This window comes from Prenolepis imparis, unplaced genomic scaffold (genome assembly GCF_030444845.1).
Source record: "Prenolepis imparis isolate NDT839.2.m4 unplaced genomic scaffold, iyPreImpa1.0 SCAF_1, whole genome shotgun sequence".
Classification (NCBI taxonomy): domain Eukaryota; kingdom Metazoa; phylum Arthropoda; class Insecta; order Hymenoptera; family Formicidae; genus Prenolepis; species Prenolepis imparis.
The window spans coordinates 17,441,116-17,459,634 of record NW_028141159.1 but is presented as its reverse complement, the minus strand read 5'-3'; the positions used below and the strand labels follow the sequence as shown (position 1 = coordinate 17,459,634).

The 18,519-nt window shown below is 33.1% G+C and overlaps 1 protein-coding gene across 7 annotated transcripts in view; it reads right to left on the bottom strand.

Annotated features, from left to right (window-relative positions):
* LOC145934074 (atrial natriuretic peptide receptor 1) overlaps nucleotides 1–18,519 on the bottom strand; it is a 93,399-nt gene that overhangs the window by 47,457 nt on the left and 27,423 nt on the right. For 4 of the 7 annotated variants that reach the window (XM_083034302.1, XM_083034311.1, XM_083034322.1 and 1 more), the window contains exons 3-4: nucleotides 7,908–8,303; nucleotides 1,561–1,675 (exon numbers count right to left, since the gene is read on the bottom strand). In XM_083034302.1, coding sequence (XP_082890428.1) covers nucleotides 1,561–1,675; nucleotides 7,908–8,303 — 511 coding nt within the window. The remainder of the gene's footprint in view (nucleotides 1–1,560; nucleotides 1,676–7,907; nucleotides 8,304–18,519) is intronic. The other 3 variants (XM_083034358.1, XM_083034340.1, XM_083034348.1) reach the window with 1 other exon arrangement.

Genomic DNA, 18,519 nt, shown 5'->3' with positions numbered 1-18,519 from the left:
ATTAAGAGAAACAAGAAGAGGGAAGCCAAAATATTACGCGAATCGCACCGAATATAGTAATTTTATTTTTTTTTTACCCAGAAACGCGGATGTTTTTTTATGATTTAACGCACAATCTCCGTACCGTCGCGGGATCGTTAAAATTCAACAAGATCCGCCTTGTCCGCTTTGATTTTGGCTGCAGATATGCAAGACCCTATCACCATCTCGGATAAGATAAGCAAGAAAACAAGACAGCGTCCGAGAATACGATCGTAAGAAACTTACGACCGCGAGAAATCACGTACTACGACGCGTGTGTTGGAATTAGCAATTTCCCGGAACGACGCTTTTCAAGGCCTCGTTAAACGGCGCGATTGCACAATATCCGCCCTTTGTACATACAGTAGATACGTAAACGCAGTTTATCTAAGCGAGCGGAATGCTTCGCGATCTAACGGGAAACGACCGCGTCGACGATGACGAGAGACATAAATTAGATTGAATTAGGCTACAAATACTTTTTCAAATCTGACTTAGCGCGTGGAATATCTTTACAAATACGGAATACAAGTAAAATAAATACAGAATATCGTAACTGCACATTGTGTCTATTATTACACTAAACTAATATTGATACACGTTATTCTAGACAACCTTCGAAACTGGTTCTGAATATTTAGTCAAAATTCATCGGAGAGGAATATACCGTGAAAATATATCTGCGACTAATATCAACAATAGAAGATATCAATTTCTGCAGATAAATTATATTTTTACGCCCGTAATTTTTGCAGAGAGATAAGAAATAATCTTTTTTTTCCATGCATAGAATGAATATTTCTTCGGTCCGCGAAAACATATTCGGCGTCGTCAAATCTCTTATTTATTTCTTTTTTTTTTACCTCTCATCCCTTCCGAGTTACTGAAAATAAATGCGGTGTATTTCACTCCAACGTGCCTTCTGTATGAGGTCGAGTCGTGTACCGGCGACGACTCCACATTCGTTTTAATTACAAAATGGCTTTAGTGTCCGAACCGCATGCTATTGTACACGCCCGTTGCTTATATGCTCTATTTTTTGACATGCGACTTGTGTTTATCTGCGGATTTCGCGGATGCATTATTTTGTTGCTTTATAGCGCAAAATTTTCCAACTAACGTGAGTTAATTAAATCACTAAATAAGATGTGAAAATTTATTTTAACATTAACATACACGGGATGTTTATAATTTGTGTAGGTTTGAAAATAAGGATTTAAAAAGAGAAAAAATATATTACACACACAAAGATTACGTGATTCTATTAATTTCCTTTTTTCTTTTTAATAAAAGTGGATTTTTTATAATTACCTCTCTGTTTGTTACGTTTTAAAAAATACGTTCCGTAATTATCTTACGTGCAATATATTTTAATTTCTGTATTTTGAAACGCACGTAGGAAGTACTACTTTTACACAGTTACGTATGTTTACTATTATTTTTTACTCGACTTGTGCAACGATCGCACTATCCGCGCCGTAACGAATAACATGTACGCAATTACTCATGGTGATAAAATTGCAAGTTTATTCTACTCACCTGGAGGAAAGCTCTATGGAGAAGAACACGTACTCTCCTGAGTCCACCATTCCGAGCTTTTCGGCAGCCAGCAATATTTCCCTGATAGTTGTTGAATTAGCGCACATCACTACGACTGAAACAAAAAAGAAAAAAACGATTTCTTGTAAAAAGAATGAGAGAGAGAAAAACAGACAGAGACATGTCAAGATCTGTACAAATATTATTGCCGTCAGATCATTTTGTTATACGCGATCGATTCAATTGCATCCGCAGTTTGCTACATAAAATGAGGTGCAAGTGTGTATTTATATAATTTTCTTGAAGTATAAAGATATATAGACCTCTATACGTGTTGACACATATATATCCAAATGCTGTATTTTTTTAACAAATAAATGACGAATAATCTAGTTACATCAGTACTTAAATGACCGATAAAAAAATAGTATTGCATAATAGAATTTTGCAAAATAAAATTAAATTAAATAAAATTACTATTTTTGTCACGCTCTTATTTTTTATGCTAGCTACATCTTGTATTTGTAATTGGCATTAGATCTAAATTAACTAAATTATATCTAATGCTAATTATATCGTTTTATAAAAGATGTAGGTAATTGAATAAATTATCTCCAAGCTGCTTTAAATTTATATTTTAAAGAGAAGTGAAAATTAAATGTTTACAATCTTATATTATATGAGCTTTCTTTGTAATAATAAAATAATATCCACTTTTTTAATATAGATGTAAAACGATTCACATAATTTGAAATTAGTGCTTCAGTTAATTATATTATTAAATGAACTTTAATCTATATATATAATGTCTCACAGAAATCAGTATTACATTGAATAGTCGTTCACTCTAATTGATTAATTTGTGGATAATTATGCATTTTTACGAAATTAACTACTATAGAAATGACAAAACACGTCATATATATAGAGAGATACAGTTAAAAAGATGGCAAATTATACAGGATATAAAGCACAACTTCAGCGATCTATAATCATCGCAGTATATTCTACTTTGACATTTTTATCCCTGGACTCAACGTAAGCCCCAGCCGATTCAACGCGGAGAGATGTATACATATACAAATGGATGGAAAAAGACGAAGAAATTTCGATTTCTCTTTAAAGTGAGATATATCGAGAGTGTTCCAAAGTCACTCTAAAAGCATCGCTGTTCAACGCCTGAATATTTCCACTTCGTCAAAACGTATCTTCCTGTCAAGCTTCAACTTTGCATACACTGAGAGCAAGTATCGCGAAGATGAATGTTCTTCTAGCGTATCCGTATTATATCGCGAGTGCGATAAAATCCTGCGTAAATCCAGAAAATCTTCTATACACCGTCGACGTTCTTCAAACATTTCATTTCCTTCTCGTACATCAACCACGAACCCAGTAAAGCTGCCCGAATTTCATAAAACGAAGATATTGCGCACGAATAAAACTTGTATTAAAAATACACGAAGTTCGTCAGAAGTATAAATTGGAAAGATTATCCATACGCCCGTCTAGAGTCAATAATCTCTCTTTTATCGAAAAAAGATATTGAGAATATTATATTGCTTAAATAAATTTCAGAAATCGCAGATAAAATTATAAATCAAACACAATGATTTCAGATTATTTTTTTTTCACTTTGCGTTTCAAACAATATTTTTGCGCGTTTCATAGAATTCGAAATAAAATTTACACTTGGATTTACGCCTGGTTTTATTGACAGTTTAAATTTTTTAAAGAGAGAAGCGACAGCGAAGCTATCGGGGGTTGATTCACTCATAAATGTCAAACTACTGAAATTTGTAAAATTTATGATTCGGAAAATTGTCGCGAGAATATTAAAATATATTAATAGATAGATTTTTACGAAACATAGAGAGAAAATAAATTCTAAGAGAGAAACACATATATATATAAATGCGGAATATGCTTTCGCGAAACAATCCGCGGCAGCCCGTATTATCGTACCGCAACACGCCAAGAGAAATATAAACGTTTATTCGAGCAAAGTCGTAATCCAATTTTTACGACAAGTCAAATACACGCCATTAATCGGTGCAATGTTCGCAAACGTCACGTTAACTTGGGATTTATCAGAATACAGTATAAGTATATCTTGACATAATTTAAGAAATTTTAGAAAATTTTATATCCGAAGTAGAGCGCTCTGCATCGGGTCACCAAAATTAATTTTGCTCTATCTAAATGTGCAATTATCGCTTTTCTCAATAAATATCAATAATAGGCATAAAATAATAGATGTAAAAAAAAAGAGAATAATTGATGTAGTTTTTAAAATAATTTGAAAATCTGTGTGTGATAGAGAATGTTTAAAAAAAAAACTAAATGCAAGGAAGATTATTATTGATGACAATCGAAATGATGTGTTTGTGTTTTAATTTCACATATCAAAGTATGTTGCCCACTCTCTGTTTATCGATACATATATATAGTGAAACATTTCATTTACTCTGACATTGTCAAATACGCTCCCACGTGTTTTGCCGCTTTTTCATGCACATAAACTTCTTGCGAAACGATATTACGCATTGCGTCATATTAATGCGTTATTTGCGAACGCAGCGAGCGAATGAGATGCATTATATCGTAACGTTGAGCTTACATATAAGATGCGAAACGACGTTGTCGTTGCATTATTACAGGTCGATTCCACTCGGTGTCTCATTAGAGATGCTCCTCGCTTGTAGTTAACCCCGTCATCGCCACTGAGACGACTAACAAGAGTCATGTGATACAAAAGGATAAAGTTTGCTCCATTATGTAAGCGCATCCTACCGACACCATATAAGGAGATGTCGATTAGAGCGCTTCCAGCCATATTTCCATACCCCCGTTTAAAACGTTTCGACTAACCGGAAATGCAATACAATTATGAGAGAATGCAGAAAATTGAGTGGAGTAGACAAAATGTATGCAAGGTGACAATAGAGTATTTTATTTGCCTCTTGATAATGTCTATTATACAACGGAATACCGTCGTGAATATTGATCGTAATCTAGTATCTCGTCGCGCATTCTTCTTCATACTCTTCCCCATACTCGGATTTAATCCAGATTAAATGCTGGGGAGCTTTTTTGTCGTATTATCACTATGCGGAGCTATCGATTATCAGCATTGCTGGTATTCTTTCGAGGATGAGAATTGTTTTCCTAAGACATTTGTAAGCCGAAATATATTACACTTTTCTTAGTTTGTATACATAGAGATGCATCATAATAATTGCAAAAGAATCTTGAATGCTTGCTCGATAAAAAACTTAAAGTAATGAATTTTCGCTTCTTTTTAGATCTTTTAGATAGGCAAATTTAAACAAAGGTAAGGGATATTGCTTAGCATAAGGGAGGAATTTTTGATTAACAATCGCTGAACATCGCGCAGTAATATTGTGATAAAAATCTACTTGAAGGTTCTACATCGGTGTACAGAAGATATCGTGATAAACGATCGAGGTGTCGAGAACGTGACACCTTATATCGACTGAGAATGTGAACGATAGTAAAAAGCAGTCGAGGCGTAAAACGAAAGGACAAGACGGGCTCATATCAGTCGTCGACGCGAGTAAAATGGCCGGATCGATGTTACATGGCACGTCTGTATAGCCGGGAATAGCCTCATTATCACATAGATCGAACTATCTCTCTACTTCTCTTTTATAGCTCGTCTTTCGCGCCCGCTACTCCGAGACACACGGGTTTCCAAGACGGCGGGGTTTGAATAGAGTTAAATGTAAACTCGTCGTGTAATTTTCTTTCCCAGCGTGATAATGTGATAATACTGACGCGATAAATCTAGCAACATCTGTTTCGAGGAAATTGGAGAAATTCAGCGCGAAATTTCTTAAGAGAAGAAATATTATTACAAATAATTTATTAATTGTAAAATAATATTGCAAAAAAATAAAAGTATAATAAAAAAAGTTTTTTTTATTAATATATAATATATTGGAAAGAGATAGTATATAATTTCCGCATCCTTTGATATTTTCATAAAACCGTATCATTAATATTCGTATAAAATAAATGCTCGCAATAATTAATATGTATTAAATGTATCATGTAAAATCATTTAAAGTTCTTTTAAAAACACGTACGTAAACGTACATGCAAAAAACCGCAAATTCATGCATATATAATTGTATTTGCTTACGCAAAACGTTAACGATAAAATCGATAACGGCAAATCATTAATATTATTTATTCCGATTAGTAACATTAAGACTAGACATTTTACACAATACATCGAGGTTAATATCCAAGCAATATTAAATATGAAGTAGATATCTCTGTTATCGGGCCAGTTTATTGTCTCGAATATTTTTAGCACAATCATGAGAACTCTCGAGAAGACAACACGAATCTGAGTCATCGGATAATGAAAAAAATTCGATAAGAGCTTTCGCGACAACGAAACTTTGAGAATCTCAATCGATCGGCGATATGTGGCATTCGCCAATAATTTAGCATATATGTATATATTGATGATGACGCGCCACGTTCTCGAGTTAATGTCAAATTCTCTCGAAAATCGGTTGGCACCGGTGTCTCGATCTTACTCGCGAATTCCTCGCGGTTTTGCTCCAAGAATCTTGCAATCAGACAAGCGATTAGCATTTACGATAATAATAATATAATTTAATGACCTCATATCTGATAATAACGGTAATAATAATTAATAATAAATTATTAGCCAATTCATTTAAGAAAATATAGAAAATGTGAGATATATATATTATATACATACAATTTTGTTTTTTTTCTATCTATTATTTTTATCTTCAAAAAATGATTCTTTACATAACGCGTTTTAAAGACTCTTTAAAAAATTCGAGAGAGTTGATTTTTTAATTCAATTTTTCTTAAAAGGTGCGAATTTTTGTACGCTCTTTGTAGAATAATTTGCATTACAAAAAAAATAAGAGAAAATAATCTTCTTAATTGTATTTATCACAATCGATAAATTCAAAATGTTACTTGATAATAGGATCAAAAATATTTGTACGTTATCTCGGAAATCGCGAGTGAGCACGCTTGGCGGATAGAATCAAATTGAAGAGACATATTCTGCAGCTTGTTTCATTCCTATTGAAGATAAGTCTATCGTAAACTCTATGTAATACGATTTAACGATTCGGAAGCGTTGAAAGCGATGGGAAATGAGCGTGGAGAAATGTTCAAGATGCGGCTCACACAGGAAATCACCTGCGCGATATTTTGTTCGCAATGCAACATATGAACGACGGTTCAATTAATGCAATTCATGATGTAACTCGGTTACATCATGAATTGCATTAATTGAAACGTCCAATTGCTCTTTGAATATATAAATAGGTGATTATGGTATTTCGCGTCCGAAAGACATCAACCTAAAGAGAAATTTCCGCTTGATTATATACGATTTGCAACGTGTTTTCGCAACTTATGTAAAATAATTAATCATACAATAATTATATAACGCGCGTGTACTCCTAATGAGCGTTACTTGACTCAGATATAACATTGAAGTGTAAAAGTTCGTCAGAACGTCTTTCGTCAATGGTGATGCATTGCCCACAGGATGAAGCTGCTAATGGAAATTTATTTGATGCTCGCACGTCTAAACTTTGGTTGACGAGCTCAAAGTCTTAAACGTGATCAATGAATGAAAGGCAAGGGCGCATTTGTAGGAGCAAACTTCGTAAACGGTATCAATTAATTGACGTTGCCGAAGTTCACCGTTCGTATTATCAAGCGCACAGTTTCGCAACACGATGTGTCCCTCAACGGTATACATTACATACTTTGTCGACTGCAGTAAAGGCTGATTGATTTATGTAAAGTCTTGCGCAAAGCAGAAGGCGCAATGCGAGACTACTTGGGCAACGTTTAATAACGTTACACGATTCCGCGTTACACGATTCTTCGACGGGTATCTATTAGAAAACTCGATATTAATATATAAAGGAAATGTGCTTTCCTCTTATTCGATACGATGACCAGATTAGAGGAAAAACAGTTCAAATTTCTATTCATAAAATATAAGATAATTCTCCGAAAGAAGATTTAAAAAATTTTATTATATGTATTAACTCTTTGAATATATAAATAGGTAATAGATAGGCTCTTTGAATATATATTTTCTATATTATATACGTATTTAAAAATAATTTATGTGTACAGCAAGAGTCTCATCCCCGTTTTTACAAGCAAGAATATGTCATAAATATTAAAAAGTTTTCTCGATATCTTCTGACGTATTGTATCTTTCTTTTCTTTAAGAGTGTCTTACATTATAAAGAAAATGAATAAATTAACGGGAATATCGATATCTCGCACGGGATCGAAGAGAGACTTACTTCTTGCGGATTTCGAGACGAAGGTGAGCAAGTTCCTGTAATCCTCGGCGGTGGTGGTCTCTTGATTGAAGCTCTTGTGTACCGGCGTTTGATTGAGAGCTGAAAATACGGCGCCCAACGTGAAATGGCACTCGGAATTACCTCTGCTGCTAGCCATCGCGTGATTGTGGAAGAGTAGGCCGGCGATTTTCCACCCGAAACGCCGTAGGATATGTCTGAGCGCCTCGCCTACCAAGCGATGAGAGCCCATCATCCTGGTTAACGTCGGATAATGCTCGCCCTTGTGACGGAACGCCTCCGCTTGCGCGCCCGCCGTTAACACGGGTATGTCCCATACACCCGCATACCTGGCCACAGGTGCGATCACGTAATCGCACACCGGACCCAGGAAGGCGTCTGCTCGCGATTCGGGAAGAAAATTCCGGAAATTGATCGCTCAGTTCAAGATTTCGCTGACTTAGTCGGGAGACCCAAGATTTTGTCCATCAAATCCATCATTTTATTTTTTATAATTGAGATCATACGAGATTTAATCTTTTACACCTAGACCCTATGTGTGTGTGTATATATATATATATATATATATATATATATTCATGGCAGATAAGCGATCCGTATAGAGATAAATAAGATGTATAAATCAGATGCGATTAATTATCCTTGTTGCAGAGTTTTTGCCGCAAGATTCCTGTCTATCTGATTCGTACATAAATTAGAGTCCACGCTCATGTCAGGACTGACGAAGCGAGGTGCGATGAGACACGCAACGAGATAGAGACTCACGTGCGCGAAATAGATAACACGAATCTGAATTTACTGGTGAATCCGAATATTGGCTACTCCGCGTTATAATCCTATCACGGTCGCCTATAATCTGATACGCCGATAACAAGTATATTGTTTATCGAGGAGAACTTGGGTTACAAGAGACGCGGTGAATGTACATAGGTCACGTGGTTGATTAACGTATCGATTGGTGGTACCTGAGCAATTAAATTAAGCCGGTACATCTCGTGCTCGCTCACACGCGCTTATACGGAGGAATACACTTTAGATTGAAACCGCAACATATCGAAACGTATATTTTCTATATAAGCCGTGTTTTTTATGAATTTATAATAATACCCCGAATGTCTGCTGTAACTGCGATATATGTGACATTTGTATATAATAAGAACGCTGCTACAGAATTTGGCAAAACAAATGTCCGAGGGGAAAATAACTCTTTTTTATATCGTCCGCGTTACACGTAGAGTTTACGATTTTCACGACTCGTTTCCGCTTGTGTGCGCATATACATGCATATACAATACAACGCGATGTTTCGAATATATGCGCGCAATTAAAATTCCGCTAACCGACTCGATATCTATCGCGAGTCCGCGGTTGACCAGATACAACGTGCAACGTGTTGTATAAAACCGCGGAATAAAGAACGATCGCTATCTAATTAAATATATTGTTATTGCCTCGATGCAAAAGAAAAACTGTATACGCGCTTGTTTTTCGCGACGCGATCTCAAAAGCGATTTCATTATTTTCTAAACAATGCTCGTCACAATTAGCGGGAAAGCATTCATGACGAGACGTCGCGCGAGCGAGGTAAACAGAGGTATTTTTCAAATATTTTCACGCAAAAGTTGCATTTCATTTTTTGACGAAATAAATGCTTCAAAGGATACGAACAAAAATGCATGTCGGCGTACATATTATCTCGCTTACCGCGGCACAGTTACCATTGGCTTTTTTATATAGACAGAGAAGCTTATATACAGGGTTTCTATAAAGTCTGTTGTTACCCTTATATTTCACAAACAGCTCAAAATTATAAAAAACCGCGAAATACGTGTACGAACGTTTCGAGGGGCTACTCTTTTAAGAAAGTTGGAGGGGATGTCCCCCCAAGGGATGCGTATTCCGCGGTTTTTCATCATTCTGAGCCGTTTGCAAAATATAAGAGTGACAACAGATTTTATAGAAATCCTGTATATGTATATTTGTTTCATTTATATATTTGTGTTGATATTCATTGAAGCTAAAGCACGCTAAACCGATTCTCGATTCCCGCTCGCATTTACCCGCAAGCAATGCGCTTCTATGGAGTCGCGGTTCTAATTAGCAATCACAGGTGATATTGCATCGCTGCAGTTTCCGCATATAAAGGCAAACATTACACGCGTAATAGCCGCCGAACGACACTGGTCTCTGCGTGTAAGTAAAGCCTGCATGTATTTACTCTGACATCTTCGAAATCGCGGTTCGTCCAATTTAGGGCATTCAATCTTCATTGATCGCGCCGTTTAATATGATAATAACTGCGTTAGATTATCCGGCGTCATTGTGGCTGCAAATTCCAGGGTAAAGCGGTTACGGCCGATTAACGTGCATGCGTTCCCTGCCCCTACCTCACCAATGTCGCAGCTCAGCATGCGGTCGCTTTTATCCGGGTAAACTGCCAAAGTTGCCGCCAAGTTTATGGCAACTGCACACCACGAAGATTTCCGCGGGGAACTTATAAGTCCGAACACGTCGCTTACGGCACGCGTATTAACTCTCTTTTATATATTTTTTTTTTAATACACTACTTTTAATATGTATATATATTTCAGTTCAGTTTAATTTACTCCAGTTTAATTTTTACAGTACAAATTTGTTTAGCTCATTATTTTTTAATTTTATTTAGTTAAACGTTAAATAATATTACAAATATTAAAAATTACGCAAATAGTTTAATATAGTTCTACGTTAAAACTACTTTAATTAAAAGCTCAATTGTTAGTATATTTAATATATACGACGGATCTCACGTATCGATTGTTAAAGATAAAATTGATTCCAAACTTATCGCAAAATCACAATAGAAGTTATTTGATAGCTTCTCTATATATGCAGTGTCATAATCATAGCCAACTTTTTATATGATATCTCGATGACTACTTATTCAAGCGACTTATTTATTTGAAGTAATAAGAATTTAAGCGATAAGAAATGAGAATATTAAATTACCGTTTCCCTTAGAACATATTAAAAATAATTTACACACACATGATAATTATTTTCTTAACAATTCCTTAACAATATATATATATATATATATATATATATACATTTATTATTCAAATATATGTATATCGCATCGTAATTAAGAATCGATAAAATAATTAATAATTAATTTTTGATGCAGATGGAACGAAACAAAAAAATGCAATGTAAATATAATTTTTAATTATAAAATAAATTACAAATTAGATTGTAAAATTATGAAATATGACCCTCCCAACGTGTACACCTTGATATGGATGGAAGGCTCAGTAACCCGGAAGATTTATCTCCCTTCCCCCTGAAGGGGAAACTAACAATAAGTACTCAAAACACACACTATATATTGTTGATTTTCGTTGTATTCTGCGGATAATTTATCGTGTCTTTTTTCAATAATATCCCGATTTGCATTTATAATTAGTAACCGATGGTCGCACCTTCGATGCTGATATAGAATTAAATATCTTATTGAATGTTGCGGGTCAATCCCATCTTTTTTGCTTTAGGCTTAATTCTTACTCAAAATTACCTCGTTGATTTGAAGTGCAATTGTTGCACGAAATGGGATTATTTTGTGATTGCGAAATTTGAAAATGCCATGCAAAGTGTCGCGCGTTAAAGTGCGAGAGTGCCGTTTGTTTAAAGTATCGCGCTTGTGAGTAAACGAAACCCGACGACTCTATAATAATCTAGAGAAGGAGCAGGAGGCATTGGAAGCAATCCTGGGTAATTTATTATTTGTAATATATAATAGTAATTAATTATTTATTTATATTTATTAATCGCGTACGCGCAAATAATTAATTACTATATTACAAATATTAAATTACCTACGTAATTAATTGCATAATTTGATTTGTGTATTTAGATAATTTAAACAAGAGAGAATTAGAGAAAGAAATCTTTACATGAAAAACAGTAATCTTGTAAAAACTTCTATTTTTAGAGGATTATTGTAGAATTATATATTATAGAATTATTAATAGAATCTTTTCAAAATGTCTAGAATTATTCTATACATATATAAAATTATTCTATATAATCTGCTTATTATTATACGCATCAAAAATAAAATTCAATGCGTAGAATAATTTATTGAATAATTAATTACTTTGGGCGTTGCTACAATTTAGATCTATTTATATATTACAGATCAATATAGTTTCAATGCTGTCACTTCGCTGTTACGCATCGACCGGTGAGTCACAAACTTTGATTTTATGGTAATAGATTTGTGAGAATTGTATCTAAAATAATATGTCTCTGGATATATGATATACCATATAGTAACGACATAAAAATATAATAAATATAAAAATATATGACATATCATAGATCCGTTATTTTAAACCTCGGACAGCAGAGTAACAAAATTTCTTTTAAACATATCCTAGAATAAATTTCTATATTGGAATCTAAATTTATTATATTAAAAAATTTTTCTCTTTCTCAAAATATTACTTATGTGCTGAATGATTAAAAGAAAAAGAAAAATAATTACAAAATAAAAATAAATGATATTTATTTTAATTCTGTACAACGCACAAATAGGAAATAATTGTTTGTTATCTTATGAATTTTTATAAAACAAGAATTTTGTAATATGAGTGATTTAGCGTCTCTCTCTCTCTCTCTCTCTCTCTCTCTCTCTCTCTCTCTCTCTCTCTCTCTCTCTCTCTCTGCTATCAGAGGATTAAAATAAATAAGGTAGAATAGTCTAGATATATTGTATATGTGTATATAAAATCTTTCGTGATCTGAACAACATGTGCAATGATAAATTGAGTTAGAATGATAGAGTCAAGACATTCTATTTTTCGAATGTTTTATCGCGGAGAAGAATTATATTTATATAGATTATTCGTTATAAAAAAAACTTTCTAAAAAAAGGATAAAACAAAAAATATATATGCCTTAATTTTTTAACTTCTATTTACATATCAATATATGTTGAGACTTTGTTTTGTTATGTACTTGGCGTTTTTATATCTATATCTTTTTGGGAAGATTTTTCTCTATTAAATAAATATATTTTGTCATAAACACAATCGTTTAACGCGAAACGCACTTTTTAGAAGCATAACCCGTTGAAACTTTCCTTTCGTCGGAAAGGATGAGTAAAAACTCGTCCGGCGCGACTCTAAAATGTGAGAGCGTAAAAACATGACTCGGCTATAAATTCGGCTGAAAATTAAGCCACAAATGACGAAGTATATTCTCGACGACGACGATGAGTTATTGCAGTCACGTGCCATATTTTGATGTATCGCAATATTTTCATATAGACATGCGTAGTTTTAGATTATAAAAATTGACAGGGTTTTACGCAGATTTTAGACGTAAAGATGCGCTTAATATAAACTCGAGTATAGAAAGAATTTTAAATTTTACAATTTACAATTTATTCATGTCAAATTGAGGAGAGCAGATTAATGTGCATAAGTAATTTTAGAAACGACTATTTTTAAAAACAAATTGATCATGATTATGGATTAAGGGATATAGCTACGTAAAAAAAGTCAAAAATAAGAATTTTGAAATTAAAAAACGTAACATAATATTTAAAAAAAATATATACATATATATGTGTGTGTTTTTTCGTGTACAAAATTAATTTAGTACATATGTATATAAAACTGCATCTTTAAAACACAATTATAAAAAATATTAAAAAACAAAATTTACATTAGGAACTTTCACAAACTTTTGCTTTTTAAAATGGAAGGAAATGACTCGTAATACTTTCAAAATTCGACTTCAAGCTCCATATGGATCTACACTACTATTAAGATTTATCTCCCGTAGTTGACTTTTTTTCGTGGCTTTCCGGGCCTAGCCTTTTAGAATGGAGCAACAAGTGTTATATATTACACAAGGGTTATCTACCCTCTAAGTGCGTAGATGTGCTCGGAATGAACTTGCCGTTAATTCTAGTCCAAAGTAACGGAGCGAGGGACACCCGAAGTCCTGTTTTCATCTATCTCGACTAGTTTCGGAATAAGATTATTCCCATCACGTATATGCTTTTATGTGATAACTCAATTTCATTATTACTTGCTGATGTCTCTACGTGATTTTTGTCGAGTAAAAGACAATATTGCGGATCATCACCTAGCAATCACCTTCCGCAGCATTACTGCAATGCGGTTGCAGAGAATTAAAGATTATTATATTTCCCCCTGATTAGTACAAAAAAAATGCAATTACGAAAATTCTTCTTATAACATTTCCATGATTTTTAATTGGTATAATTAACAGATCGTTTTAATTGATATATATTTATTATTTATATTATTGATATATATATATATATATATATATATATTTATTTATTTATTTGTACGCGTAAAACGTATTTAATTCTATCTGTATTACTATTTTAATATAAAAAAAGATATCGTATTTTGCTACAGTTATTAAATTTTAGTGTGACTGTATGTCGTTTATAATTGATCGACACATTAGAATTTCATATAAGATTTTAAGATTTATAGAGCAGTATGTGAAAGAAAACAAATTATATTCTCCTAGAATATTCTTGTTTTCTATCTTTAAACAATCTATCTATCTTTAATCTTTCTTTAAACGAAATAGAAAAAATTCTAAAAAGTACTATCAGTTTCGAATATCCTCGTATTTCATGATTGATGAAAGAATCTTCTCGTACTTTAGAATAATAATTATGCACTCGTGCTGCATTATCTACTTCAACTGCTAGCAAAATTCTCGCGAATATATGAACTCGCGCTTCTTGCAATCTACACTGCGAATAATATTACTACTTCTACTGTGAAAATACTGCAAGGCAAAATCGCAAAGACAAAAAAATTATCTCAATACGATAAACACAGTTAATGAAAGTTACAAATATATTATCACAAATTTCGTGCCACGCATTAAAATATCAATAAGACTAAAAGTAATTCCAAATCTACTGCTCAAGAAAATGTCTGTTTCTCGCTATTGTGATTGAAAAAAAACAATAGATATTGCCACACACACACACACACGCGCGCGCGCGTCTTCCATATATATATATCATATTGAAAATATCCTATAGATACGCTTTGAGAGAAGTACAATAAAGTGAAAAGCAACCTAGCTCCCATTTTGTCGAAAAAGAAGAAAACAGAGACAAGAGGATGAAATGCCAAGTTCCTGAAGTGAATAGTGAACCATGAAAGAATGTTTCTGAAAGAACGTGCAACACGAGACCACATCTCATTAAAGACTACAACTGTGTCGCCCACGGTTCCCTCTCGATTCAATTCACGATGTTTTTTCGCGTCCAACAAACATGGTAGTATAGAAAAATAGACTTGCGTATAAACCACATCAGATATTATGCGCATTTCTCTTCCACACATGCGTAATGAAATAAAATCACAAAGTGTATTTATTTTCGAAAAGAGTTGAGAAGATATGATAAATCAATTTTCGTTTCATTTTTCTTTGCAATAAAAAGTGCGAGATATCTAATAATATATACTTTTTCATTAAATTAACATTTAAATGAGATAAAGAAATGGATACAGAGTTACGTAATTTACCAGACAAACACAATTACAAGATTAGCAAAAAAGTTTCTGTAACGTTGCATAATACTGCGGAAACTTTGATAAAAAGAAGAAAGTTCTTTTTCTCTGCTGCATCTAGTTAGAGTCTCAAACTTTAAATGGATTAAAAAAGATAACTTCTCCTATTCTTCAAATTCGAAGGCGCATCAAAACCGCGAACTAATTTATTTACACTGCAAACACTATAGCGAAAGTGGAGATTTTCCGTAAAACAAGAGAGAAAAGTCGCATAGAATTGATTATGGATGCGTTCTGTTTAAAGAAAACATTTCAGTTTTAGTTAATTCAGGAAGATTCTTCGGAGAAAAAAAAATATATTGAGCGAATGGAAACACGTTTTAATTATTAGGCAACGCTTATATTTATTAACTCTCTTCCGCACTATAATTCGAACAAAGAAGTCGAAAGTCGTGATTTAAGATATGCTTTCTCATCTTCATTAAGCAAACTTTCATATCCACCAAAAGAGATGAATGTGCATGTCTCTATACATGAACGAGGTATTCACCGAAAAGGAATAACGGACTTGTACACAATGTATACAGTATTCGGCACTGCGTCTGTTATTATTATTAACCACCGTATATAGTCACACCCTATGTCATTTTTTATGTTATGTTTAAAAAAAAGCGTAAGATCTCCCCCTATATCTCTCCTCCGAATCAATAAAAATATTTTCCTTCCTCTATATTTTCCGACTCGTAAACAGACGTGGATCAATGGGAAGCGAAACGCTGTTTAGATCGACGTGAACTTCTATCCATAAGCAAAGTAAACCTATTGCCTTTGATAACCTAAGATTTTATAACATAACGGCCGTTGCTTTACTTTTGCATAATATTAGACATAAAGTATATATTGTATAGTGAAAATGTCATAAGTGTATTCCTCTCGAGAAAAAAGATCTTCGGGTTATATGCATATTTTTCATAAATGCAGTCAAACTTAATATTTTTCATGCGAGGTCAAGCACAGAATTTAAAACACGCGATGTCGAATATTATTATTCCAGTGCATCCAAGTATTTCATAAAAGATTCATAAAGATAGTACATAATATTACTGTTGAATATTTTTCCGTGTACAATTTTATTTTTAATCCGAAAGAGTTTTTTATTCAGACATGTTTTAATGTTTAATATTAATAAAAATACAATATTGTATGTAGAGAATAATATTTTTTAATTAAAAATGAGAGAATAAAAAAATTAATAATGTGTGTACAAGTAAATTAAATATTCTACAGTATTATTTCAATATTTATAATTGTATTTATTATATTTTAAATTAATATGTTTCCGAAAGGTTACAAAAAAATGATAAATTTAATAGTGCGTTTCAGTGAAGCACAAAAACTGAATGCGTTATTTTATTTTTACCATAGATAATCGAAATCGATAATTCTAAATAATAACGAAAATGTAGAACGCGCGGCCCCGTCAAAAAAATTTACAATTCAAAAAAATTCTCAAACACGTGTATACATCGTGACACGAGGATTATTGCTTGCGTAACTCAAAAATAAAACATATCGTATCTTTATTAGGATATGTATGTATGTACAATTGTCGGATATTTTTATTCAGTTGCAATTCAATTGCTTGCTTTAAATTCACATCTACTTTTATCGAAGTGACCTACATATATATATCCCAACTTTAGAATTATGGAAGAAACTATGCTCATCTTTAAATTCAATGAAAAATGAGATATGCTTCACAGATAGAAAGTAAGCTCATCAGTCGTGAAAATCACGGAGAATTTCATTCCGACATTTGTAGAGAATTATTATCGAATTGCTGTCATTTTTACTCGATTTATCAGTAAATTGAGTAAACTATGTTTACATCCTTTCCGCCTTTCACAGGTTATATCGGAAAATATATACACAATGATCAATATTGAAATGTACATACAGTTTACAACATTAGGTGCTTTTATTGCCGAAATTTGTGTTTGAAATTAATAAATAATTAATCATAAAATAATTTTTGACATAAAAATTTAGATTAAGACGTAAATATAAACTGCGAACATTTGAATTAATAGAAAGTGAAGAATATATTCTGCATATAACGATTTCATACACAAAATATGACAATTCACTCCGGCAGTCTTATTGGTCGAATCGAAATTCTCAAGTAATGTTTTAAGTTTCTGTAGCATTTTTAGATTTAGTTGAAAAAAGTAGGTCGTTTTTGAAGCTTCACCAAGGAAGCTCATCGCTCATCACCTAGGTAGACATTAGCCCGAAGCGACGAGATCGCTAATGACTTCCGCCTGTTTCGATTAAACCGGATTTATTGCCGCGCGACGCATAAACACAGTAGTGCATCGCGACTGCAGGCGCAACAAGCGCTCGGAATAACTTCGATGTAATGACACGAATTCACCTTCCGCGTGCAGGAAAATTATTTTCAGCGGTGTAATAAATTGTATCGCACACGGCGCGTAATAAACCCGTAAGAATTTATGACAGCGTAAAATTTGTGCTTGAGGCAGAAAGGAAAGTGTCGGGCGCGAAAGAAACACAACAATCTACAAAAATCACAAGTGATAATACGGAGTTGCGTACACAATAATCTGGATGATTGATTTTGCCAATTATATAAATTATAATCTCAATCTGATCTAAAAGATCAAGATCAATTTTTTTTTTAATCGCGAAAGAATCAAATAGAGCCTCTTTTGGCTCTATTAATATTTGCGAATAATATTTTAACTGTATTCACATGAGTTACATATCGTCTACATTTATGAGAGGAATGTTTGTACACTGTTATTTAAACGAGTACTAATGATAGAGAGAGCTCATATTTATTCGACATTAAGGCGATTTAAAATCGGGAATTTAATGAGCTTTCTCTAATAAATTTTGAACATTTGCCAAGGGTACATATTTCCACGTGTAAAATCGAGATAATAGAAGCGATAAAATATATCGTGAGTTTATTTTAATAATGGTGTGTGAGTCCGCTCGATTGAAAATAATTT